The sequence below is a fragment of the Carassius carassius genome, chromosome 18 (genome assembly GCF_963082965.1).
Source record: "Carassius carassius chromosome 18, fCarCar2.1, whole genome shotgun sequence".
NCBI lineage: Eukaryota > Metazoa > Chordata > Actinopteri > Cypriniformes > Cyprinidae > Carassius > Carassius carassius.
In genome coordinates, this window is record NC_081772.1 from 11,255,219 (window position 1) to 11,276,756 (window position 21,538).

Here is a 21,538-nt window from a genome sequence, read left to right on the forward strand (position 1 = left end):
GCACATTTTTAGATGATTAACATTAAAAATAAAGGCAGATGAGAGGCGTGAAGCCTGAAGAGTAAGTATGAGAGGAAAAAGAAAAAGCAGTATGTGTTCTATCTACAAACTGTTGGTTTTTAGTGTTTTTTTTTATCTATCTTTTATCAGTTTTTTTGTGGTTCCTTGTGGTATCTAAACTATAACTGAATGAATCACAGTAGTATCATTGTGTTTACTGTAAATAGAGTTAAATATGATTATAGAAAACAATTATAGAAAGCATGTGAGATAAAAATACATTCTTTAATTTGGTAATTTGCCATTCAGGGCCACTTCACCATCCAGAGCTTTTAAGACATTCAAAGAATATTAATTGCATAAGCAGTCAAGAAAACAAAGTAGTCTTTTCCTTGCTTAAGGGTATAATGTTTTAAGAGTGAATATGTGATCACAGCATGCTCATTATTAATGCTTCCTATTTTTTGTCTAATCCTCTTCAAGGCTAAACTTACTGATGCACATATCTATGGAATTACATTTGCTTCAATAAAAATGAACGAAACTTTATAAAACTGAACGTTACTTTTTCAGAAACTATCAAAAATATGCCATTACAAAAGAAGAAAAACACAATGAAAATGAAAAAAATTAACTCAGTCGCACAAATTAAACAGGCTCTTCAAATATGCTTCATTCTTTGTTACTGTTTTTCAAAGATTCGTTTTCACTAATCGTGGATTCTGAATGCATTGCCACAGATTTCGCTTACGATTCGCAGTTTTTCGTTTGGTGTTTTGACACAAACTTCTCGTGGGGGCGGGGTAAACAGTGATCTACTTTGATTGGATAGTGAGCTTTTGATGGACAGGTGCTCTCTGACCGGGAAGTACAGACGCCACTCAGTGGCAGGCATATTGGAAAGTTCTCGCGGTGATTTGTATTACTAAATATGTAAATAATATTTGACCTTCGATTATCTCAGTCTGTAAAGATGAGCTCTTGTCCTTCAAGGCAGCTTGAAGTAAGCTTGTGTTACTGAATGACAATAATAACCTGCAACAAACGGTTGCACACTGTAACATGAAAAACTTGATGTTATTAGTTACTTCAGTAACACAACCTTACTTCAAGCTGCCTTGAAGGACAAGCGGAGGAGGAAGACGATGCCGCTACGTGTCTCCTGAGAGCTCATCTTTACAGACTGAGACGATCGAAGGCAAATATTACAGTATTTACATATTTAGTAATACAAGGCACGACATATTACCTACAAATCACCGTGAGAGATTTTTTTTCTTTCTCTTTTTTATTAGCGCAGATAACAAAAACATATAAAAGTATAAGCCTACATCACATAATATCAACCACAAAAAAAAACAAAGAATAAAATAGAACTAAAGAACAGAGGGACAAAATCTAAACAAAATTACACAAGGATATCAAAGGCAGAGCAAAGTCTAACTGTCCTTATAGCTTTCTTATTAGTAGATACTGAGATTCCGTTCAAATAGTTTTCCATTTCTTTTAGGAAAACAGAGAAGACGGGTTTATAGTTGGAGAATTTGCATTTGTGAATGTGAAATTTGTTTAGGAAAATTGTTAAATTAATAACAAAAATTATATTTTCGTTTGTGGGGTCGGAGTCATAATACCCAAATAGAATGTTTTTCATATGTACTGAGAAGCCGCCTGGCAAAATCTTACACTTGACAAACACACCAATATCATCCCAGAGTTTCTGAGTGTACTGACATGACCGAAATAAGTGTTCAGTTTCTTTAGAACTCGAACAAAAAGAGCATGTAAGATCAATGTCAGATTTAAATCTGTGTATAAACTTCTTTACAGGGTAGAACCTGTGTATGAGCTTAAAATAAATTTCTTTCACTTTGTCTGTGGAAAAGAATTTTTGCGGTAGAGACCAGATTTAATCACCGCGAGAGGTTTCCAATATGCGCGCCACTGATTGATGTCGGTACTTCCCAGTCAGAGAGCACCTGTCAATCAAAAGCTCACTATCCAATCAGAGTAGATCACTGTTAAGCTTGCCCCCACTAGAAGTTTGTGTCAGAACACCAAACGAAAAACTGTGAACCGTAAGCCAAATCTGTGACAATGCAGAATCCACAATTAGCGAAAACAAATCTTTGAAAAACATTAAAAAAAGGATGAAGCATATTTGAAGAGCCTGTTAAATTTGTGCGACTAAGTTCATTTTTTTCATTTTTATTGTGTTTTTCTTCTTTTGTAATGGCATATTTTTGATAGTTTCTGAAAAAGTAACGTTCAGTTTTATAAAGTTTTGTTCATTTTTATTGAAGCAAAGGTAATTCCATACATATCAAAATGACATTTTGTTTCATGTACCTAGAGACTTTAAGGAAAAACATTATGTACAAATAAAATATTAATACCTTAACTACAACAAACTCCTGGAAATTAAGGAAAAGCAAGACTCTGTCGAGACTCTGAACGGAATCATCTACTGTACCTCTTTGGTTTGCGTGGCGATATGTCAATGGCTGATCCTGGTGCTGGTACATCCATAGGAAACATGTCCACCCACATTTCAATCCTTCCCTGTGGGATTATGAAAATTCAAGGAGCTGATAGTTACATTACATATTTCTTTTACAATGTTCATTTATGTTCCCTCATTTAACACACATAAATAAACTGCATCTGCTGAAGTTGATGCAGTTGTTTATTCTTGCTCTGAATTGCTTTACTAATGACGTAAATCTCATCAAGGTCACTTGGTGAACCTTGGAGTATGTCTTTGGTAATCACAGTGGTATTTTGTTGCACACCCTTGCGCACCTGCTCTATGCCTGGCTTGTCCGTGTTGAGGAGCGGCCTGGTCTCCACGTGCTCAGGGATGAGTTTGCAACCAACACGTGGGATCTCCTCCCAATGCCTAAGAACAGTAAGAGCCAAGTGTTCTTCTGTCTGCTTCTTCAGACCTGTTAGCCAAACAAAATTTATATATTTTCATAGACTGTATAACCAGAAAAAAATAATTATAACTCTGTATAAGCTCTGTAAATTTCTCACCACTGTCATCCTCAATTTCTGTTGGCCCAAGAAAGATGCGGTTTCCAACTTTGACCCTCCCACCAGGGCCATAGTGGGGTCCATCCAATTTACCTTCTTTGCACAACTTAGCAAGGATCTGAGTTGGCTTCTGAGGATCACGCCATACATTGTAACCATGGCTGGATGGTTTCGCAGAGAAACAAAAAATAGGACTTTATGGATTTTATGTATATTTGACAACCCCCAAATTAAAATACTTTAACATGTTGTTCTACAAAGATTTAAGTGGTTCTTGCTCCATGTGTTGATATCCTATAAAAAGTACAAGAAAGAAAGTACTCACACAGAGTAGTTGGACGCAATGCCACATGTGGCTCTATGTTTGCTGTAGTATCTGTTCTCCAAATCAATCTTAGTCTCACCAATCAGGTCATCAGTTCCAACCAAATCCCAATCATATACTGCCACAGTCAGCATGGACTCCATTGGAAATGTGGCCTCTATGTCGAATGACCTTAAGGACAGGAGAGAGAGGAGAGTGTGCTTTCAAGAAATTATTTTTTAGTTTGAGTTCTTAACAACTTATTGGTTTGGTTGGTTTACAATAGTATAGCCTACTCACTTTCCAAAGACTGGATTTAGCTGCTTGGATATGTAGTTTTCCTTGTCCCGAATCTCTGTCTTTCCCAATCGAATGACTATATAAGGGTCTGCTTTACCATTTATATCCGCAGGATGCAGGTCTGTGGCCTGAGAAGAGAGTCATGTTACTTTAAAGACGGTACCATATGAATAACAATTACAATTCAGAGTTGAATTCACTTACTCTGATGATATAAATTCTTATGAGAACATTGATAGGGTCATTGTGAGGAATACTTTGGAACATGCCCATGTTTGGATCAAATCCTGCCTCTCTGGTGATCTCCTCAGAGATTGGTAGTTTAAACATACAGAGGGAGCCCTGGTTCATAAGGAGACAGATTCAGACATTTCAAAATGAAGTGTTCATAGTCCCAATTTGAAGCCTGATTTATACATGATATATTCTTATATTACCTTAAATCTGCCCACAATCCTGTCATCATCAACCACATTGTGGTCATCATCATCTCCAGCCTTTCCTCTATACAGGTTGAAGGTGTGGAGCCAGTCCTCAAAGTTACCAAATTCAATCTCCAGCTCTTTATTGTAGACCTGAGATAAAGGTGTTTAAATTCACATTAAAATTAGCATAAATTGCTACAGATCGGAGTGTAGCTAACATATGTTCAAAAGGGTCAGGAAGATTTGAATGTTTTTACATTTTTTAATTTTGAACAGTATTCAAGTGTTCAAGAGGCACTGACCACAAGTTCATCAACTTTTCGTTTTGGAGGTTTTTCTGTGCCCTCATGGTTCTTCTTTTTGTCCTTGGAGCTCTTCTTGTCTTTGCTCTTCTCCTTGAGTTTGGTGCCTTTCACTGGCAAGTCATCAGCTTTGATCTCTGAAGTTAGGGGTGAATGGGTAGGTAAGGATGGAAATGAGGAAATGAGAAACGTATGAGCACAACACCAGTCTGAATGGATGTTTGTACTGAACAATGATGCTTCAAGCCATGAGAGTTATTTTAAAGACCCAAAATGCATGTATATTATATAGAAATGTACTTGATGGATTCCCTCAAAGTATAAAAGATCAAATACATTTAAATTCAATTGAATTAAAAGTCATGACTACAATGGAGACGGATATGTGATGACAGTGCTCATCTGAACACATTCCTAACCAGAACGTTAGTTCTACTCAGGAACACTACACCAATCATGATAGGTAAAAATTGATAGCCTGAATGCACTGTAAGTCGCTTTGGATAAAAGCGTCTGCTAAATGCATTTATTAAATTAAATTAAATTAAATTAAATTAAATTAAATTAAATTAAATTAAATTAAATTAAATTAAATTAAATTAAATTAAATGTAATGTAATGTAATGTAATGTAATTTAATTTACACCAGGTCCATGCTAAACTCTGTGGTTACCTGCACTCTCTGCTGCTATCTCCAAATCTTCTCTTTCCTCTGCCTCTGCCAGAGCGGCCTCCTGGGCTCTGAGATTCTGCATTCACATTAAGAATATTGCAGTAAAATATTAAAATATGACACACTACATGTGTGTAAAAAAGCTAAAAGTCCCTCCCACCTCCATCATAGTCTCTACTGAGGCAAAGTATTTGGACCACCAGTCCAACATGCTTTCATCGGGCTCTTCTTCATCCACTTCTTCTCCCTTCTTTGTTTTCTTCTTCTTCTTTTTCTCATTCTCTTTATCCATCTCATCTTCATTCTGTTAGTAAAAAAAGATTTAATTTAAAATGTAATGTGGATCCAAATGAATGTAAATAAAATATAAAACATTTACATCTTTCTGAACCAAAGCAAGACTTACCAAGTCAACTTTAACAACAGCATCTGTGGTCTGCAAGGACAGGGTCACACAAACATGCATCAAATACAAACAACATTCACAACAGATTCTACTATAACATACTAGCATACACATAACATGACTGTTGGTGCACTAACCTTAAAGGAGTAAAACATTCAGAACCACAGTTGGAACAAAAACACACCAAGCAGAGAAGTATTCTAAACCATAACAGTGTGTTATCACAGCAGGGCATATCTACTCACAGAATCAATCTTCACAACTGTGTTCATCTTCTTAATGTTGGGTTCAGGGTCCATATTGACCACAATATCACCTGAAGGATGAGAAATGGGGTGGGAGTGGGGGCAGGAATGAGATGTCCCATTCGTGAGAGCCATGTAGCCATTGGCCAGTCTAGCTGGTGTGGGCAGGGTCATATGATTTAGCCACCAATGACCCAAGACCAGCACCAGGACAGAAAGGATAAGACCATGAAAAGATCAGAGGAGGAAGGAATAGAGAAAAGGAATGAAAAGTCAGAAAAGCTGGAAAAAGATAAAGTCTATATCAAGAATTTAAAATAAAAGTAGGTAACACTACCGTTCAAAAGGTTTTTAAAATAAATCTCTTTGAAAGAAGTTAAAAATACAGTCAAAATATTTATATCTGAATATATTTTAAAATGTAATTTGTTTGTGTGGAGATTAATAAAACATTCAAAAGAACAGAATTTATGAACTTTTAAACAACAGTCTAATCCATTATAACTGAATTGATTACTTATATATATATATGTATATATTTGCTGCTGTTTCTCACACATTATGGTGTAAAGCATAAAACGTTATGCAATAATGACTGGAATTTGACTGATTTGACATTAAATGTGTAATTTATTTATAAATATTAATTATATTATTAATTAGAAGATCATTAGGAGAATCTTATTATATTGTATTGTTATGTTATTTTACTCAGATTTACAGTTAGTATATTTGTATATGATAGATACCAGTGTGAGTCCAGTTGTTAGCTCCAGTTGTCTTGTCTGGGGGGCTGTAGATGAACTTGCGAAGGCTGGTCACGGCATAAGAACCCACCAAGGTGAAGCGTCCAAATGCCCTGCAATCCACCACCCGTATATTGAGTGGTGGATGAAGTAGCTCATTTTCTGGCAGATCCTGCAGCACGAGATTACTCAAGTTAACTTTTTTTTTAAATCAGAAATGAAGTGAAGAATTTGTATTACATAATTTCACTCACCACTTCAAACCACTTTACTAACGTGCTGAAGTTTGGATTCTTCTTATAATTCTGAATGAGGGCTGACTGAACCCCTTTCCCTGCACACTCAATGTCCACACGAGGCCTGTCCACCTGGGCCAGGTTGATTCTTTTTAGGTCCCTAAGACCCCAGAACAGGACCTAAAGAGAATTAATGACCATGAGCTCAACAATACTGATGCAAAAATAATATGAGCTCCAGATGTAATAAATGCAATTGTTAACATAAGCAAATTGTGGTTGTGGCTTTCTGTGACAGTATTTTCACCTCTATGCGATATCTGCTGAGAACTGGTCTTATGCCCAATGGAACAGGCAGAATGGGTCCGCGGTCAGAATCAGTCAGGCCATCAATTGGAGGAAGTGCTGCCCGCCCTGCTGGACCAATCTGTGGATAAACAGATACTTTAGAATAAAATATAGGCCTATAAGTCATTAACTCATGAAAGACTGAAGTTATTACCGAATAATAATACTGATTAAATCCTCATTTTAATTTCAAACCTCTACCTTGTAGACTTGTGCCGGTATTCGGTAATGCGATATATTGCGGTGATTAACGATATTGTTATTGTGGGCACTTCTAAATACCGTGAATAAATATACATTACAAATTATGATGTAAACAAGCGGCGCATGAGAAGCACATGGAGGAACACGTGAGAGACGCGCTGAATGAAAGCACATTCACTCTCTGACAGCAGATGGCGCTAATACGCAGCCCTTACATAGTAAATAAAGCAGCTGTTACATTCTAAACCATATTTAAATAATTTACAAAAAAACATTCAGATTTGTGTTTTCCCTATGGTGTTTATTACAGAGCCAACTACTGAAATATTTAGACTTAATAGGCTATTTATCTTCAAACATTCTTTTTTTTTTTTAAATCTGGACAACAACATGCCATAGATATTGTTTGAAAGGGTTTTGATCTTGTATTGTTCATTCACACTTTACATTATGGCTTCATTAGTTAACATAAACTGCCAATGAAAAAATTATTCTGAACATTCATTAATCTTAGGTATTCCAATATTTAATAACACATTGTTAAAATTGAAAGTTGCAACTGTGTTATTTAATGAGCTAACATGAACTAAGACTTTTGTATTTTTTAACAAAGATTAATAACTTCTATAGTAAATGTAGCTATTGCTCATTGTTTAGCTGTACACTTATTGAATGAGCACTATTTTTTATAAGAAAAAGTTATTTAACCTGTTATACTGTATTATGACCACTTTTTGATAATTGATAATACCATATACCATGATAAAAGCATTATCAATTAACCGCAACAGGAAAATTTGAAACCGGCATATCCCTACTACCTTGTAAACAGGAAAAAAGCCAAAGCACAGCAATAGCAAAGAGGATGGAGTTACTAACTTAAGAAAGGAAAACAAAGCAGAATTAAAGAGGCAAAATTGTTATTTTGTTTATTGCACCTTGATCTGAGGTACAGCAAAGTCATGGACAGCAATAAGAGCACTCCTGATCTCCTCATCATCATAAGGAATCTGTTAAAGTTGCCATGGAAGAGTACAGCAGAAAGATGGTGGATTACGGAAAAATGAAATGGGAAATCACAAAAAAAGATCAAGAATCAAATACAAGTAGGAAGAAAAGAGAGAATGATCTGCGTCTGTGCTATTCAAGCAACATTTATGAAAAGATACTCAAGATGGAGTATGTACAAGATGATCACATCCACTTTGTGCTCTGTACGCTTGTACCTGCAGTAGTTCAAAAGCAGCCAACAGATCTCCTGCAGTGCAGTTTCCTCTGTAGAGCTGATAGTATTCCAGCTGAGGGGGAAACTGTGGGGGCCCGTAGTGTTCATCAACCATCTTAGTTAGTGGCTTTGCAAATGTTCGCCCAATGAACTCAGCTTTCCCCTAATTGCCACACAAAAAACACCGGTTGCAGTTCTGCCTCTCAAGACCAGGGGTCAGTGTGGTGGCAACATTCCTTGTAAAACTACTTGCAAATCATAGCTAATGTTTTGCTGGGACTTTAAGATCTCAAGCTTTGGTTGGCAATTACAAATATTTTTATTAAATGTTGAACATAAAAGTTCATAAAATGATATATGCTGTATCTGACAGCTGTCAATGAAATAAACCACAGCAACGATTACTACAAACTACTGTAGAGACTACAACTACAAAGAAACATCCAATTGTAAACTCTCTGAACTGCAAGAGAATCCAAGGGAATGCAAGAGGCAGTTTATCGCCACAGGAAACAGGTGTTTTATCACCATGTAAGTAAGGGAAATGATCTGATCTTGTTTTTGGGACAGAGTCCCAGTCAATTCCACTTCTTGCATGCCTTGGTTGAATTCAGCTATACAAACACAGACTGAAAGCAGTGTTGAGATAAGTGTTCACACTCTACTTAGCCAAAACGTTGTCCAACAAAAGGCCGGGACCACAAGATTTTAAACAGGAAGAAAAATCAAGTCATGGAAAGGATAATATCAACAGTACTGTGTGCTGAAAAAGTAAAACAATGACATTTAACTTTGTATATTTAGCTTTTATTTATGGGTATAAGTCTTGGGTTTTGCTATATAAACTTACCACAGTGTCTTGGTCATACAGTTCAATAACAATAATTGGAGGGTCGTCACGGAGTTCACCAGCCTCACCATAGAGTTCAACATTATCAAACACAAGCAACTGATCCCATGTAGGACAGAGTGTCTCATTGAGGACCTGAAATATACATACACAAACGTTGTATAAAAAATATAAAGTATAAAAAAATAAAAAACAGTAATTGTGACGACTATTAAAATCTCACGATTACGGTTAAATAACCCTTCATCCTTCTGTAGTAAGTTTTGTCTGTGTGTGAAGATGCTGCAGGCAGTGGTGTAGTGCAAATCCCTGTTGTTAAGTAAAGTAAACTTCAGCCAATTTCCCATGTGCAGGGAGTAGGAAGCAATGAACACTGTGTAGGGACCATTTCATTTGGAAAAAACTATTACTGTAAATTATTATGGATTTGTTACCGACATACAATTACAGCACCCATAATATTTGTTCACGGACAGCAGAGACAGCCCTTGAAATGCACACTCATAACCAAAGACTCCAACACACACTCACCTCTGTCACCTGGCTGTGGGTGGAGAAGAAAACCCTTGCAAAAGGGTCAGACAGGCCACTACTGTCAGCAGCAAACAGACTGCGAGCCTGATACATGTGGGCTCTCAGCTGAAAGACCTGCTTCACTACAGAACAGGATATTGAGGGTCAGTTATCACACACTGTACATGCTTTAACATACATGCAAACTTCAACAAAAGCAAAAAAAAAAGTACTAACCAATCATATTTAAAACATATAATAATCTTACTGTTATAAACCAGGCTGATGGGAGGAACAGCTTGTATGCCTGTTCCTTTCGTTGCCTTGTTTTCTTCAAAGCCGCTAGGGAGGCCACTCAGGTAGTCTTTCTTCTGTTTGTTCAACCCCAGCCACAAATACATCTCTAGTTTAGCCTGGACTGTCCATCCAGCAGGCCCAAAGCCTTTCTTTCCGGGCAGCTATAATGAACACAAGCAGAATGTTTACATCCATATTATCCAACTTAATTTAATTCCTTCTAATTAACGTGCTTATTCAGAGGAAGAAAGAGATGGAAATGGTATATAAAGTAGGAGTTACCCTGAGAAAAACAGCTTTAACTTTCCCACAGTCTTTTCCCATCTCTTCGCCAACAATTGAGTAGAGGATGTCTTTGGAGGGTATGCGGGCGTACGCTATGCGTTTGTTGTTGCTAATCATCCATATGAACACATCAGGGATGCTGTGCTGGGGCTTTTACAGAAAAATAAAACATTGAGACTGAGATGATCAGTGTGAATGGAGTAGTAAGACGATGTGATTTCTTTTACCTCATCTGCCAGGAAACGAAGTCTGTGAAGGAAATTGAACACTAGCTTGAGTTTGTCTCGAACTGTGTTTCTCTTCACTTGTGTGCGAATAGTCTTTGCCTGCTGAGCCATACTCTCCTGTGAACAATATAACCATGCAAATTACATTAAACAACCCATCAGCAGTTCTTAATGTCCAGGCTGAGACCATATAGGGCATGTAGGCGTACCATCTCTCTCATACAGGACTTCAGCCTCTCCTTGTCCAGCTTGGTTCTTCCGGATAGATTCTGATCTTTGTTTGCCAGTTTAACAAATCGACTTCAGTTGTGGAGAACAGGGAAAAAGTCAAAAGACTGTTGATTGTTATGTGTGCTGTATATATGTTAACTTTGATTCAAATTCAATTCACGTTTACATTCTCTCACCTGCAACTTGTGCTGAGCTCTTCTAATACACCTCTAAGTCTGCGTTCTGGATAAGCCTTCTCTGTTTTTATGATTTCTTGAACGTCATTCAGACCTTCCTCCTGTTTACATTGACAAACATGTACATGCTTAAACAGTATTATAATGTCTGATTTTACAAAAATAACCCAAAATCTAACAGCTTCGAAGGAGGAGATTGACATTTTAACAGTCAGACAGCAATTTTAGGGGGAGCCTGACCAGTTTATCTGCTATCTTGTCCATTATATTGGAGTTGTAGAGCCGTCTTCTCTGGTCTTGCCACCAGTTCTTGATGTAAATGCAGGGTTTCTTTTCAAAGTAAGGCAAGTGAAAGTAATTTCTGTAAATGGAGCAAAATGGATAGTTAAATTCCTAGATACAGAGCTCAAAATTAGCTGTTATCTATTTAAAAAAAGTGTGATTTTGACAAACTGCATATAGTTCAACTTGCCTATGAAAGTGATTTTCAGTCAGATAATTTTTACAGTGTAAAGTGTTTTCTCAAAACCATTTCTAAATAGTTTGATGACTCAGTATTTCTTTAACATTTGATCATTTTCCTTTCCCTAACCTCTGACCTGTCAGTGATAACTGGTTTCATAGGAGGGGTGGACGGCACAGACGTCAAATCTTCATCATCCTCTGCCTCTTCATCGCTGGAGTTGTGGATGAGCTCGGACTCCTCTTCTTCACTCTCCCCTCCATCCTCTTTCTTCTTCTTTGCTGATGAAGACTTGCTCATGCCGTCAATCTGGTTCCCATAGTTACCTAAGTGGAAAATTGTGTAAATGTGGTGCTGTACAATTTTTTATTTCAGATGTTTTGAATTTACTCAGGCACTTGCCTGACTATTTCCATATTGAAAAGTGCATGTTTTGAAAAGAGAAATCACAGGTGTTTGACTTCAGCTTACCGATAGTGACTTCAAAGCTGATAGGTTTATCTCCAATTTTTCTGTCTATCATTGTGGCCTCCAAGATTGACCCAAAAAGGAAAAACTCCTCCATTTTCCCTGTGGCACTCTGATAAAAAAAATAAAAAAATAAAAAAGTAAGATCCTTTAATGTCAAAATTATATCGAAATAGCTGTTATTGATTTTATTAACATGAAAAAAGTGTTAAATAACTATCAGCTGAATGGGACCGATGCAGCAAGTGTGTGAGCTCAGTCTGAAATCATAATTGACTTGAGATTATGGCAGCTCAGTGCTGCATTGTAACCCAGCCGGGGTTTCCTCTCAACTGATGCTGTGATTTTTGATCAAATATAAAACTCACTGATGTCCTAAGCAGAAAATAAGAAATGAATGAATGCCTTATCAAAATGTAGTTTTCTTTTCCACTGTAGTAACCACCAGTAACTATCTAACTGTGTTCCAAAATGTTTATGCTAAATCTATTATGGAAGAATCTTCACCTTTATTATAACGTGCACTATATTCTAAACCTTATAAAGCTTTCTATGATAAACAGACCGAAAGTTATTCATGATAAATCTTAAAGATTGACTAGTAGGAATGCGCAATTCATAAATTAATAGTACTTCTCAGTCAAATCTTTTGAAAACGATCAGTTGATCCACCTCCAAAAACAGATCTGAATGATTTGTTCAAGAAATTTACTTCTGGTCTGGTTCTCTAGCATTGCGCTGGATGGGAAGATTGCCAGGTGAATAATGACTTCAGCCATTCTGTGACACTTCAGTGGTGCATTTTGTGTATGCAGGTGATTTTGGAGCTTCACAGTCTCAGTTCTTATGCATAATTATTATATGGATTTATAATTATGCATAAGAACATAAGACACCATGGACTACTATGACTACTATGCTTTAATGCTGTATTCACTTTTACTTTCTGAAGAATAAAATCTCTATTTCCCTACATGTTACAGTAAATAATAAATTGTACAAAATGTATCCTTTTGTGGTCCACAGAAAAATGTATTTGTTTTGTAATGAGTAAATAACTTTTTGGAATTTTTATTTTTTGTGAACTGTGCCTCAGGAGTTTCACCTTCTCCTCTTCCAAACACTAAGAAAAGTTTTTATGTCTCTATTCTTCATGTAGCTTGGATCAATTCAAAGGCTTTTTAAACCGCCAGGTTAATCATGCCATGAAAGGCAGCTGGGACTATCAGCATCATATGCTTGCCTCTACATCAAGTGTAAAAACAAAACTTGTGCTTCAGTAAAATGCATCGACAGTATATTTGCTCCCAAAGAGCCACACAAAATCACACACAGCTGGACTCCCACATCTGCAGTGACTTTTTGACACAGAGCTTGGCCTTGTAATTTCCCAGTGGGCAACTAATATTTCGCAGAATCTGGACTGAGCTGAGCTTTTTAAACATTGTTAAATAATGAATATCGCAGGCCTGCAGATGGGTTAGAATAAATCAGATGACTTTCAAAAAACCTGTTTGTAATGTCATGGTGTGACAGGAAAGTGTAGAATAATTTATGATTCACAGAGATTTCAGCACTGATCTCAAGGGAAATGTCACAGTGCCTTGACCCAATCTCAAAAAGAGGAAATAAGTAATCTCACCTCTGAGATGTTGGACACCGGCTCTATTTGTACCTCAGTAGAGCTCATTATTTCTGCGGAAGAGGTGTCTAGGATCTCCACTGCGATACTAATGAGGAGGCGTGCCCTGAAGGACACACCTTCTCCCAGCCCCTCGTTCAAGTCCTGGTGCTCATCCATCAGGGTGTAGTTACGGGTAGAACCATACATATTCACCCAGGCCGGGCCCATAGTGGGAAGGAACCCTGGGGAGAGATGGAGCAGCAGTTAATTCTCTTGTTCTTTAAGAGCTCTGTTTATTTACAGCCTCCATTCACCCTGTACATTCATTAAACTGTTAGTGTTGCACTGGGACAGATCGGTCAGTACCTTTGTCTCCATCATTTGCGATCTTTCGTAGATCGATGAAATGAGTTCCTATGGCAACATCATTCACCTTGTCTGAATCACGGATCTGAACTTTCAGTCGCCTACACAAAGGTGGGAACATCTCGGTGAAGATTATTTGCTCATTCCAGATGGGCTCGTAGCTGCTTTTCTGAACTGATGTTTTACCCTGCACGTGTAAGGTGACATTTTAAAAAAGTCATCCATTACATGTATAATGTAATGCATATTGATCTCTTATTGAGTGTTTTCATGCGTTTCTTACTTTCTGCCCTGCAAATTGGACCAGGACATAAGGGTCCACAAGGTCCCTGTTCTCCCCGATAAAAGCTTTCTTCACGTTAGCCATGATGCTGGTGTTCATTTTAGGTAGTCCCTCAGCTCTATAAATCTTGACATAAAACCGAGCCCATAGTCTCTCTGATGGAACACCCTCCGGCAAAAGAAGATTCCTGCAATATATCATAAAGAACAGACCAACATGACATAGATTTATGAATAAAGAAATACATTTATGAATAAATAAGTCATTAGATGGTGTAGAATACAGTATGAACGTTAGTTCATGAACATCTGGGAATCTAAAATGCAGTCCAATACATTAATTAATTAACTAAATAAATGAATAAACATATGCATTTTAATGTATGATGTCCATTTCTGACCCCTCTATGTCATCCTCATCTGTTTCATTGGCCTTGTGGGGAATCTTGATTTTGTCTCCTTTTCCTATGACTGCAATGTCACACTTAACGTAACCTTTGCAGCCAGCTGTGATGTCATCATGGTCTGACAGCATTGCCCATTTGTGGTGGAACTGATGTTCTGTAAGAGACATGCACAAATTAAAAGACCTTTCCATCTAAGTATATCTCTTATTACGATTTCCATTATTCCATGGTTACTGACCAGGTTGTGAGTAAACAGTTCCCACATCTAATTTGAAGGTGCCCACCAGAATACCACTTCGTAGAAGGTTTTTAGAATGTATTACCTTAATTTTAGCATGAGAGAAGAGCAGAAGCACAAAATAATCATCTGCTGTTTTCAATGGTTTTTCATGTAGGTTTGTTATAATACGTTATGTATAATCATATGCTGAAAGTGTGAACAAAGGCTTAATCTACTCACTGATATCTTTAGGATCTTATCAAACATGACATCTGGAGGCACATGGAAGTCAAAGACAAAGTACTGTTGAAAGATAGAGAAAAATATTGAAATTAAGTATCTGGATATGAAGTTTATAAAAAAAATGAGGTTGTTCATGATTTCAAACAATGTGGGTGGATTTAGGCATTATGTTGGTGTTGATACAGCAATTACCATAATAAAAAAAAATACTACAAAATAATCTGTTTTTCCAAATACAATGAGATGATTCTTGCCCTTGTAATCCAATATACATTAGGCAATGAACTGTCTGAAATTATATAATTCCTTTGCTCAGATTTTCAGCAATGTAAATATAACCTCATTGTAGTAGGGGCAGTTTGTGGACTCCTTCATTGATGTATACTTCTTCTCCTCGCCAATTTCCACACAAACCACAGGATCCATGTTCAAACCAACCAACTGACGGGCCTCGATTACTGTAACACTAATCTGAAAGACATTTTAATAGGGATTTTATAAAAATGTAAAAACATACAGGATATAAAACACTGAGCTAGTATGTGTCTTAGATGCAGACTAAGACTGAAGAGGCCTTTATTAACATGGGTGTGGAATGTGTTACGCTTTTATTACTTTAGAGGGCTAATTAGTCAAGTTGGCTTTAGGGAATCAAAATAATGACAAATGAGCTACAGTATCTTGTACACATCTGTGGCTGGACAAATAAACAAAGCCAAACTTAATCAAGAGAAGGAAAATCATAATATTTGTAATTTTAGTTCTAGCTTATAAGTCAGCAGATCCATCTAAGTCAGATTTGCACAGTTCGAATGAACTACCAAATTGCACTCTCTCTCTTATTTTCCTTACATTGGTGTGGTCTTTATTACACTTCAAAGTTAATTTTTTATGAAACACATTAAAGGAAATAAACCTCTCTCTGCAAAATAACAGAAGCTGGATTCCAGAAGAATGCAGACAATAATTTTAAAGGAATTATACAGTGCCAGTACTGAAACAAATTTGCAGTTCAACTGCTCTACACAACAGCCATGCAGAGGACAATTATTGAGTAAACATCAAAGGCTTCTCTGACACACTGAAGCTCAAAGCCAATGTTGTTTATTTGGAATGGCTATGTATATCCAGGGCTTTGAGCAGAACTACTCAAGGATAAATGCCACTAATTTAACATGTCTGGTTGGCAATTCAAGGCCTGGAGTTATTGTCTTTCAGAAAGTGGGAAGTTTATTGAGCTCCCCTAACTTTCTCTGTGTTCTTTCGCCTCTCTTCATACCTGATAATCTACAGGACGCCATGAACTGGGCTCCATCTTAATGGTAGGCTTTGATCTGAAAAACAAAACGTGAAGATCAAACTTCATAAAACACATTTAAACTAGGACTGTCAATTAATCAGTCATCCTCATCAAATGAATTACATGAAATATTAAATCAGGTCTCTGTTGTGGATAAAATATCAACATGCATACTTTAAACTCAATAAACTGCTCTTACTCCTCAAAAAAAAAAAAAAAAAAAAAAAAAACAAGCACTCAGAAAAAGAAATACTGAAGGGTTTCTTCCCTGTGACCTTTTCAAAGGATGTGAACAGATAAACATCAAATGTGAAATTGTACTGCTTTAAAAATACACCATGTGCACATGAGATATGTTACCTTTTGTTGGAGACATTAGTGGTAACTGCAGTAACAGAGGCCAGTGAAATGGTATCATGGTCGACCCCACCGCCCAGACGCATGACCTTTCGATCCAGATTTTCTGCATCCAAAATGGCAGGATCATCTGCACACAAGAGCACTGCTGAGTTGAAATTGCATTTGAATTTTATGATTCTTTTTTCTTTCCTACATCTGATGTCTAAAATCTCCTGAAGCAAAACCAGTTAAGATTCAAGAAGTTTAAGTTCAAGAAGTACAATTAAAGTTAAGGTAATAAAAGTACAATAAACTTGAGCTACAGTATAAAGTGCTTTTAGCACTAAATTGATCCAAAATGCAGACACAAAATTTAGTAAGTTAAAAACAATGCCGTTTGTTTGTTTTCCTCTCTCAACAAATACTAAATAAATACAATTAACTGTCTTGTAAATCCAGCTCTCTAATAATCAGCAATATATACCTCCTTTTTTGTGTCCATCTTTAGAGACACGCGTCTTGCCCAGTTTCATGGCTGAAAACACACCTTTTCCTGTCCTATAATATAAAACAAACAATTGAAATGGGCATGAATGGGGGAAAAAAGTGACAATATTTGCACTGTGATTCAATTTTAAATCATCTCTACCTCTGGGCCTCCCAAACACTGAATAATTTATACCAGTTTAAACTCGGATATATGATTATGTTACATAGATATTGTATAAAAAGCAGTGAACAATCTGGATACATTTCACGATCAAATAAATTATTAATAAATAAGGCTTACACATAGGTAGAGCAAAGGATAGATATTCAAGTATCAGAATGATTTCAATTTACAAATGTTTGATCTATAGGTCAAGCATGGGAGGTTTCCCATGATGGAACATTTCTGTGATATTTATCACTCAGACCAGACACTCCTTTCAACAGCGAGCCCCTACTCACAATAGCCCCAGTGGTGTCCAATAACTCTGCACTGATATTATGGTGATTAGATATAAGTTCACCTACAAAGGGCTGATGATGTCACAAGCCGGCTGGACAAATAACGGTCCGTAATTATTCAACAAGATGAGCACAGTTCTCCAATTAGCTGTGATCTGTGGATATATATACTTTCTCAGGACAAGATGAAATATTTCCAGATCGTTTTGTCCCTTTATATTCTTTGAGAATTTTAAATAGAAAGAAAATGTATCAATATCACAGCACACTGACATCATATTATTTAGATGTTTGCCTTATATCACAGGTCAAGAAAGTACTGATTATGCAAATGCAGATACTTTTTTCACAACTTCAGACATTATTCTGTAATTAAATTTTTTTTTTTTTGCATCTCAGTTTTATGATGGAAGGACATCCTACCAAATTGCACTCACTCTCTTATTTTCCTTACATTGGTGTGGTCTTTATTACACTTCAAAATTAAATTTTTATGAAACACATTAAAGGAAATAAACCTCTCTCTGCAAAATAACAGAAGCTATATATATATATATATATTCTTCTTTGGTCATGCATATAGTGATGTATATACACACACATCACACACATTTAACACAAGCAACACAAGTTAAATTAAGCTTTCCTTATTAAAAGAAAAGAATTCCTTATTAAGCAAGTTTAGTTGAACAAGTTTATGAAATGCACAAGTGAACCAAACCACTCACATATACAGGATACTTACCTCACTCTGACAACCACCAGAAACTAACCTGCACCACCCAGGGTAAAAAATAAGGTATTCCTGACTATTGTACTATATGTCCATTTTCAGTTGCTAGTCCAGATCCAAGCAAAACACACACTTTAGACTGAACGGGACATCCACAATAAAGGAGAACTTGAGATGATGAACAGGTATGAGTGAAAAAGTAACAGGAGAGTATGTGACCAAACACACACACATACACATAGACATAATAATACACACCCACATTCCCTCACTCTCACTCTCTTACAGATGTGTCTGATATAATTACCTATATTAACATTTCTGAAGGATCAATTGACACTGAAAACTGGATTGACTGATGAAAATTCAACTCTGCGATTACAGGAATTAATTACAAATAATTGTAATACTTCGCAACAGTACTGTTTGTGCTGCATTTTTTATTATTATTAAAAATAAATACAGCATTAGTGGACATAAGAGCCTTCTTTCAAAACCATTAAAATATCTTACCAACCTAAAATGTTTGAATGGTAGTATTAGTATTAGTATATATATATATATATACTGTATATATACACACACACACACACTCACCTAAAGGATTATTAGGAACACCATACTAATACTGTGTTTGACCCCCTTCCGCCTTCAGAACTGCCTTAATTCTACGTGGCATTGATTCAACAAGGTGCTGAAAGCATTCTTTAGAAATGTTGGCCCATATTGATAGGATAGCATCTTGCAGTTGATGGAGATTTGTGGGATGCACATCCAGGGCTCAAAGCTCCCGTTCCACCACATCCCAAAGATGCTCTATTGGGTTGAGATCGGGTGACAGTGGGGGCCATTTTAGTACAGTGAACTCATTGTCATGTTCAAGAAACCAATTTGAAATGATTCGAGCTTTGTGACATGGTGCATTATCCTGCTGGAAGTAGCCATCAGAGGATGGGTACATGGTGGTCATAAAGGGATGGACATGGTCAGAAACAATGCTCAGGTAGGCCGTGGCATTTAAACGATGCCCAATTGGCACTAAGGGGCCTAAAGTTTGCCAAGAAAACATCCCCCACACCATTACCCCACCACCAGCAGCCTGCACAGTGGTAACAAGGCATGATGGATCCATGTTCTATTTCTGTTTGCGCCAAATTCTGACTCTACCATCTGAATGTCTTAACAGAAATTGAGACTCATCAGACCAGGCAGCATTTTTCCAGTCTTCAACTGTCCAATTTTGGTGAGCTCATGCAAATTGTAGCCTCTTTTTCCTATTTGTAGTGGAGATGAGTGGTATTCGGTGGGGTCTTCTGCTGTTGTAGCCCATCCGCCTCAAGGTTGTGCATGTTGTGGCTTCACAAATGCTTTGCTGCATACCTCGGTTGTAACGAGTGGTTATTTCAGTCAAAGTTGCTCTTCTATCAGCTTGAATCAGTCGGCCCATTCTCCTCTGACCTCTAGCATCAACAAGGCATTTTCGCCCACAGGACTGCCTCATACTGGATGTTTTTCCCTTTTCACACCATTCTTTGTAAACCCTAGAAATGGTTGTGTGTGAAAATCCCAGTAACTGAGCAGATTGTGAAATACTCATACCGGCCTGTCTGGCACCAACAACCATGCCACGCTCAAAATTGCTTAAATCACCTTTCTTTCCCATTCTGACATTCAGTTTGGAGTTCAGGAGATTGTCTTGACCAGGACCACACCACTAAATGCATTGTAGCAACTGCCATGTGATTGGTTGATTAGATAATTGCATTAATGAGAAATTTAACAGGTGTTCCTAATAATCCTTTAGGTGAGTATATATATATATATATATATATATATATATATACATATATATATATATATATATATATGTATATATATATATATATATATATATATATATATATATATATATATATATATATATATATATATATATATATATGTATATGTCAAATGTACAATGTCCTTTTTCTGTGTGTTGGGTCACCATACATAAATATATTCTAATATATATAATAACACTCCAGTCTAGGGTTAGACTTTCACTTGGACATCACCTATGATTAGAGTGGACAAAATCAAGAAGATAAGTCTGTTATTGTATCTAGACATGACAAGGTAACCTAACACTAATTAGATGATTTTTAGAGCGTGATGAGACCAGCTTTGTTAAATAAAAGGCCTCACTTCAGCAGTCAAGGAGAAATAGGCAACCTACACATATGAAATGATAAAGGGATTTATTGGAGCTAATTCTGTGCCACAGTAGGTCTACCTGTCTAGATACTGTAGGGTGTTCAGTAAATCATCAGTCTGATGAACAGCGTTGCTAAGAGAACAAAACCAGAGTCTCAGATTGCCTTCTTAGCTGAGATCTTTATGCCTAGGAGAAGGACATTTGTGGAGACTGTCAATTAATGAAGCACTTGAACACATTAAATGCCAAATGCTGCACTTTTACTGGCTTTCATATAGTATATCTCAATCTATCTACAGTATATTAAATGGACCATCTGATGTTTCCTTAAGAAGTGAAACCTTCGCAAAACGACAATCCCACTTTAATAAAGTGTGTGAATAACGAGTGTAATTCCCCCAGTTTACTGAAGAGTGACCTTTGCATTTAATTTAGTGTGTGGGGGTGAGATCAAGTGACATTTGAGATATTATGAGTGATGATGCAAAACTGGTATGCACAAAAAAAGTCACTGATCCTAAACCAATTATTCTAAACCCTGTTTAAGAATTATGACCTGTGCCTGTAACATAATACAAACAATACAACAACTGTCAACACAATATGAAAAGAGATAACATGACACCTGTGAGAGAAATGTGAAAGGCACTTCATTTGTATTTGCTTGAGGCATTCAGACATGATGGAATATGAACACTCAAAATCCTCGAATGTGGCATAATGTAGTACATCAAGACTACACAAAAAGTTAGAGTAAGATTGAACATAAATATCATTCAATAGTCTTGGACCAGTAAGATTTTGTCCTGTGTTTTAGTCTTTTATGCTCACCAAGGCTCCAATTGTTTGATCAAAAATACAATAAAACATTAATATTATGACAAATTATTAGATATACTGTAATTCAAAATAATAT

At 36.6% G+C, this 21,538-nt stretch overlaps 1 protein-coding gene across 9 annotated transcripts in view; it reads right to left on the reverse strand.

Moving 5' to 3' along the window:
- The window catches only part of LOC132092367 (otoferlin-like), a 57,350-nt gene that overhangs the window by 5,330 nt on the left and 30,482 nt on the right, over nucleotides 1-21,538 (reverse strand). For 5 of the 9 annotated variants that reach the window (XM_059498565.1, XM_059498564.1, XM_059498563.1 and 2 more), the window contains exons 6-42: nucleotides 17,226-17,299; nucleotides 16,763-16,889; nucleotides 16,382-16,436; nucleotides 15,442-15,573; nucleotides 15,100-15,162; nucleotides 14,878-14,962; nucleotides 14,634-14,793; nucleotides 14,234-14,420; nucleotides 13,951-14,137; nucleotides 13,603-13,826; nucleotides 11,964-12,072; nucleotides 11,629-11,818; nucleotides 11,270-11,390; nucleotides 11,030-11,130; nucleotides 10,832-10,922; nucleotides 10,623-10,739; nucleotides 10,393-10,545; nucleotides 10,082-10,271; nucleotides 9,832-9,956; nucleotides 9,301-9,435; nucleotides 8,452-8,613; nucleotides 8,164-8,235; nucleotides 6,981-7,100; nucleotides 6,692-6,853; nucleotides 6,441-6,609; nucleotides 5,692-5,846; nucleotides 5,447-5,476; nucleotides 5,201-5,344; nucleotides 5,041-5,116; nucleotides 4,368-4,504; nucleotides 4,078-4,215; nucleotides 3,845-3,982; nucleotides 3,641-3,768; nucleotides 3,362-3,532; nucleotides 3,037-3,197; nucleotides 2,803-2,945; nucleotides 2,474-2,562 (exon numbers count right to left, since the gene is read on the reverse strand). In XM_059498565.1, coding sequence (XP_059354548.1) covers nucleotides 2,474-2,562; nucleotides 2,803-2,945; nucleotides 3,037-3,197; nucleotides 3,362-3,532; nucleotides 3,641-3,768; nucleotides 3,845-3,982; nucleotides 4,078-4,215; nucleotides 4,368-4,504; nucleotides 5,041-5,116; nucleotides 5,201-5,344; nucleotides 5,447-5,476; nucleotides 5,692-5,846; nucleotides 6,441-6,609; nucleotides 6,692-6,853; nucleotides 6,981-7,100; nucleotides 8,164-8,235; nucleotides 8,452-8,613; nucleotides 9,301-9,435; nucleotides 9,832-9,956; nucleotides 10,082-10,271; nucleotides 10,393-10,545; nucleotides 10,623-10,739; nucleotides 10,832-10,922; nucleotides 11,030-11,130; nucleotides 11,270-11,390; nucleotides 11,629-11,818; nucleotides 11,964-12,072; nucleotides 13,603-13,826; nucleotides 13,951-14,137; nucleotides 14,234-14,420; nucleotides 14,634-14,793; nucleotides 14,878-14,962; nucleotides 15,100-15,162; nucleotides 15,442-15,573; nucleotides 16,382-16,436; nucleotides 16,763-16,889; nucleotides 17,226-17,299 — 4,821 coding nt within the window. The remainder of the gene's footprint in view (nucleotides 1-2,473; nucleotides 2,563-2,802; nucleotides 2,946-3,036; nucleotides 3,198-3,361; nucleotides 3,533-3,640; nucleotides 3,769-3,844; nucleotides 3,983-4,077; nucleotides 4,216-4,367; nucleotides 4,505-5,040; nucleotides 5,117-5,200; nucleotides 5,345-5,446; nucleotides 5,477-5,691; nucleotides 5,847-6,440; nucleotides 6,610-6,691; nucleotides 6,854-6,980; nucleotides 7,101-8,163; nucleotides 8,236-8,451; nucleotides 8,614-9,300; nucleotides 9,436-9,831; nucleotides 9,957-10,081; nucleotides 10,272-10,392; nucleotides 10,546-10,622; nucleotides 10,740-10,831; nucleotides 10,923-11,029; nucleotides 11,131-11,269; nucleotides 11,391-11,628; nucleotides 11,819-11,963; nucleotides 12,073-13,602; nucleotides 13,827-13,950; nucleotides 14,138-14,233; nucleotides 14,421-14,633; nucleotides 14,794-14,877; nucleotides 14,963-15,099; nucleotides 15,163-15,441; nucleotides 15,574-16,381; nucleotides 16,437-16,762; nucleotides 16,890-17,225; nucleotides 17,300-21,538) is intronic. The other 4 variants (XM_059498570.1, XM_059498571.1, XM_059498568.1 and 1 more) reach the window with 2 other exon arrangements.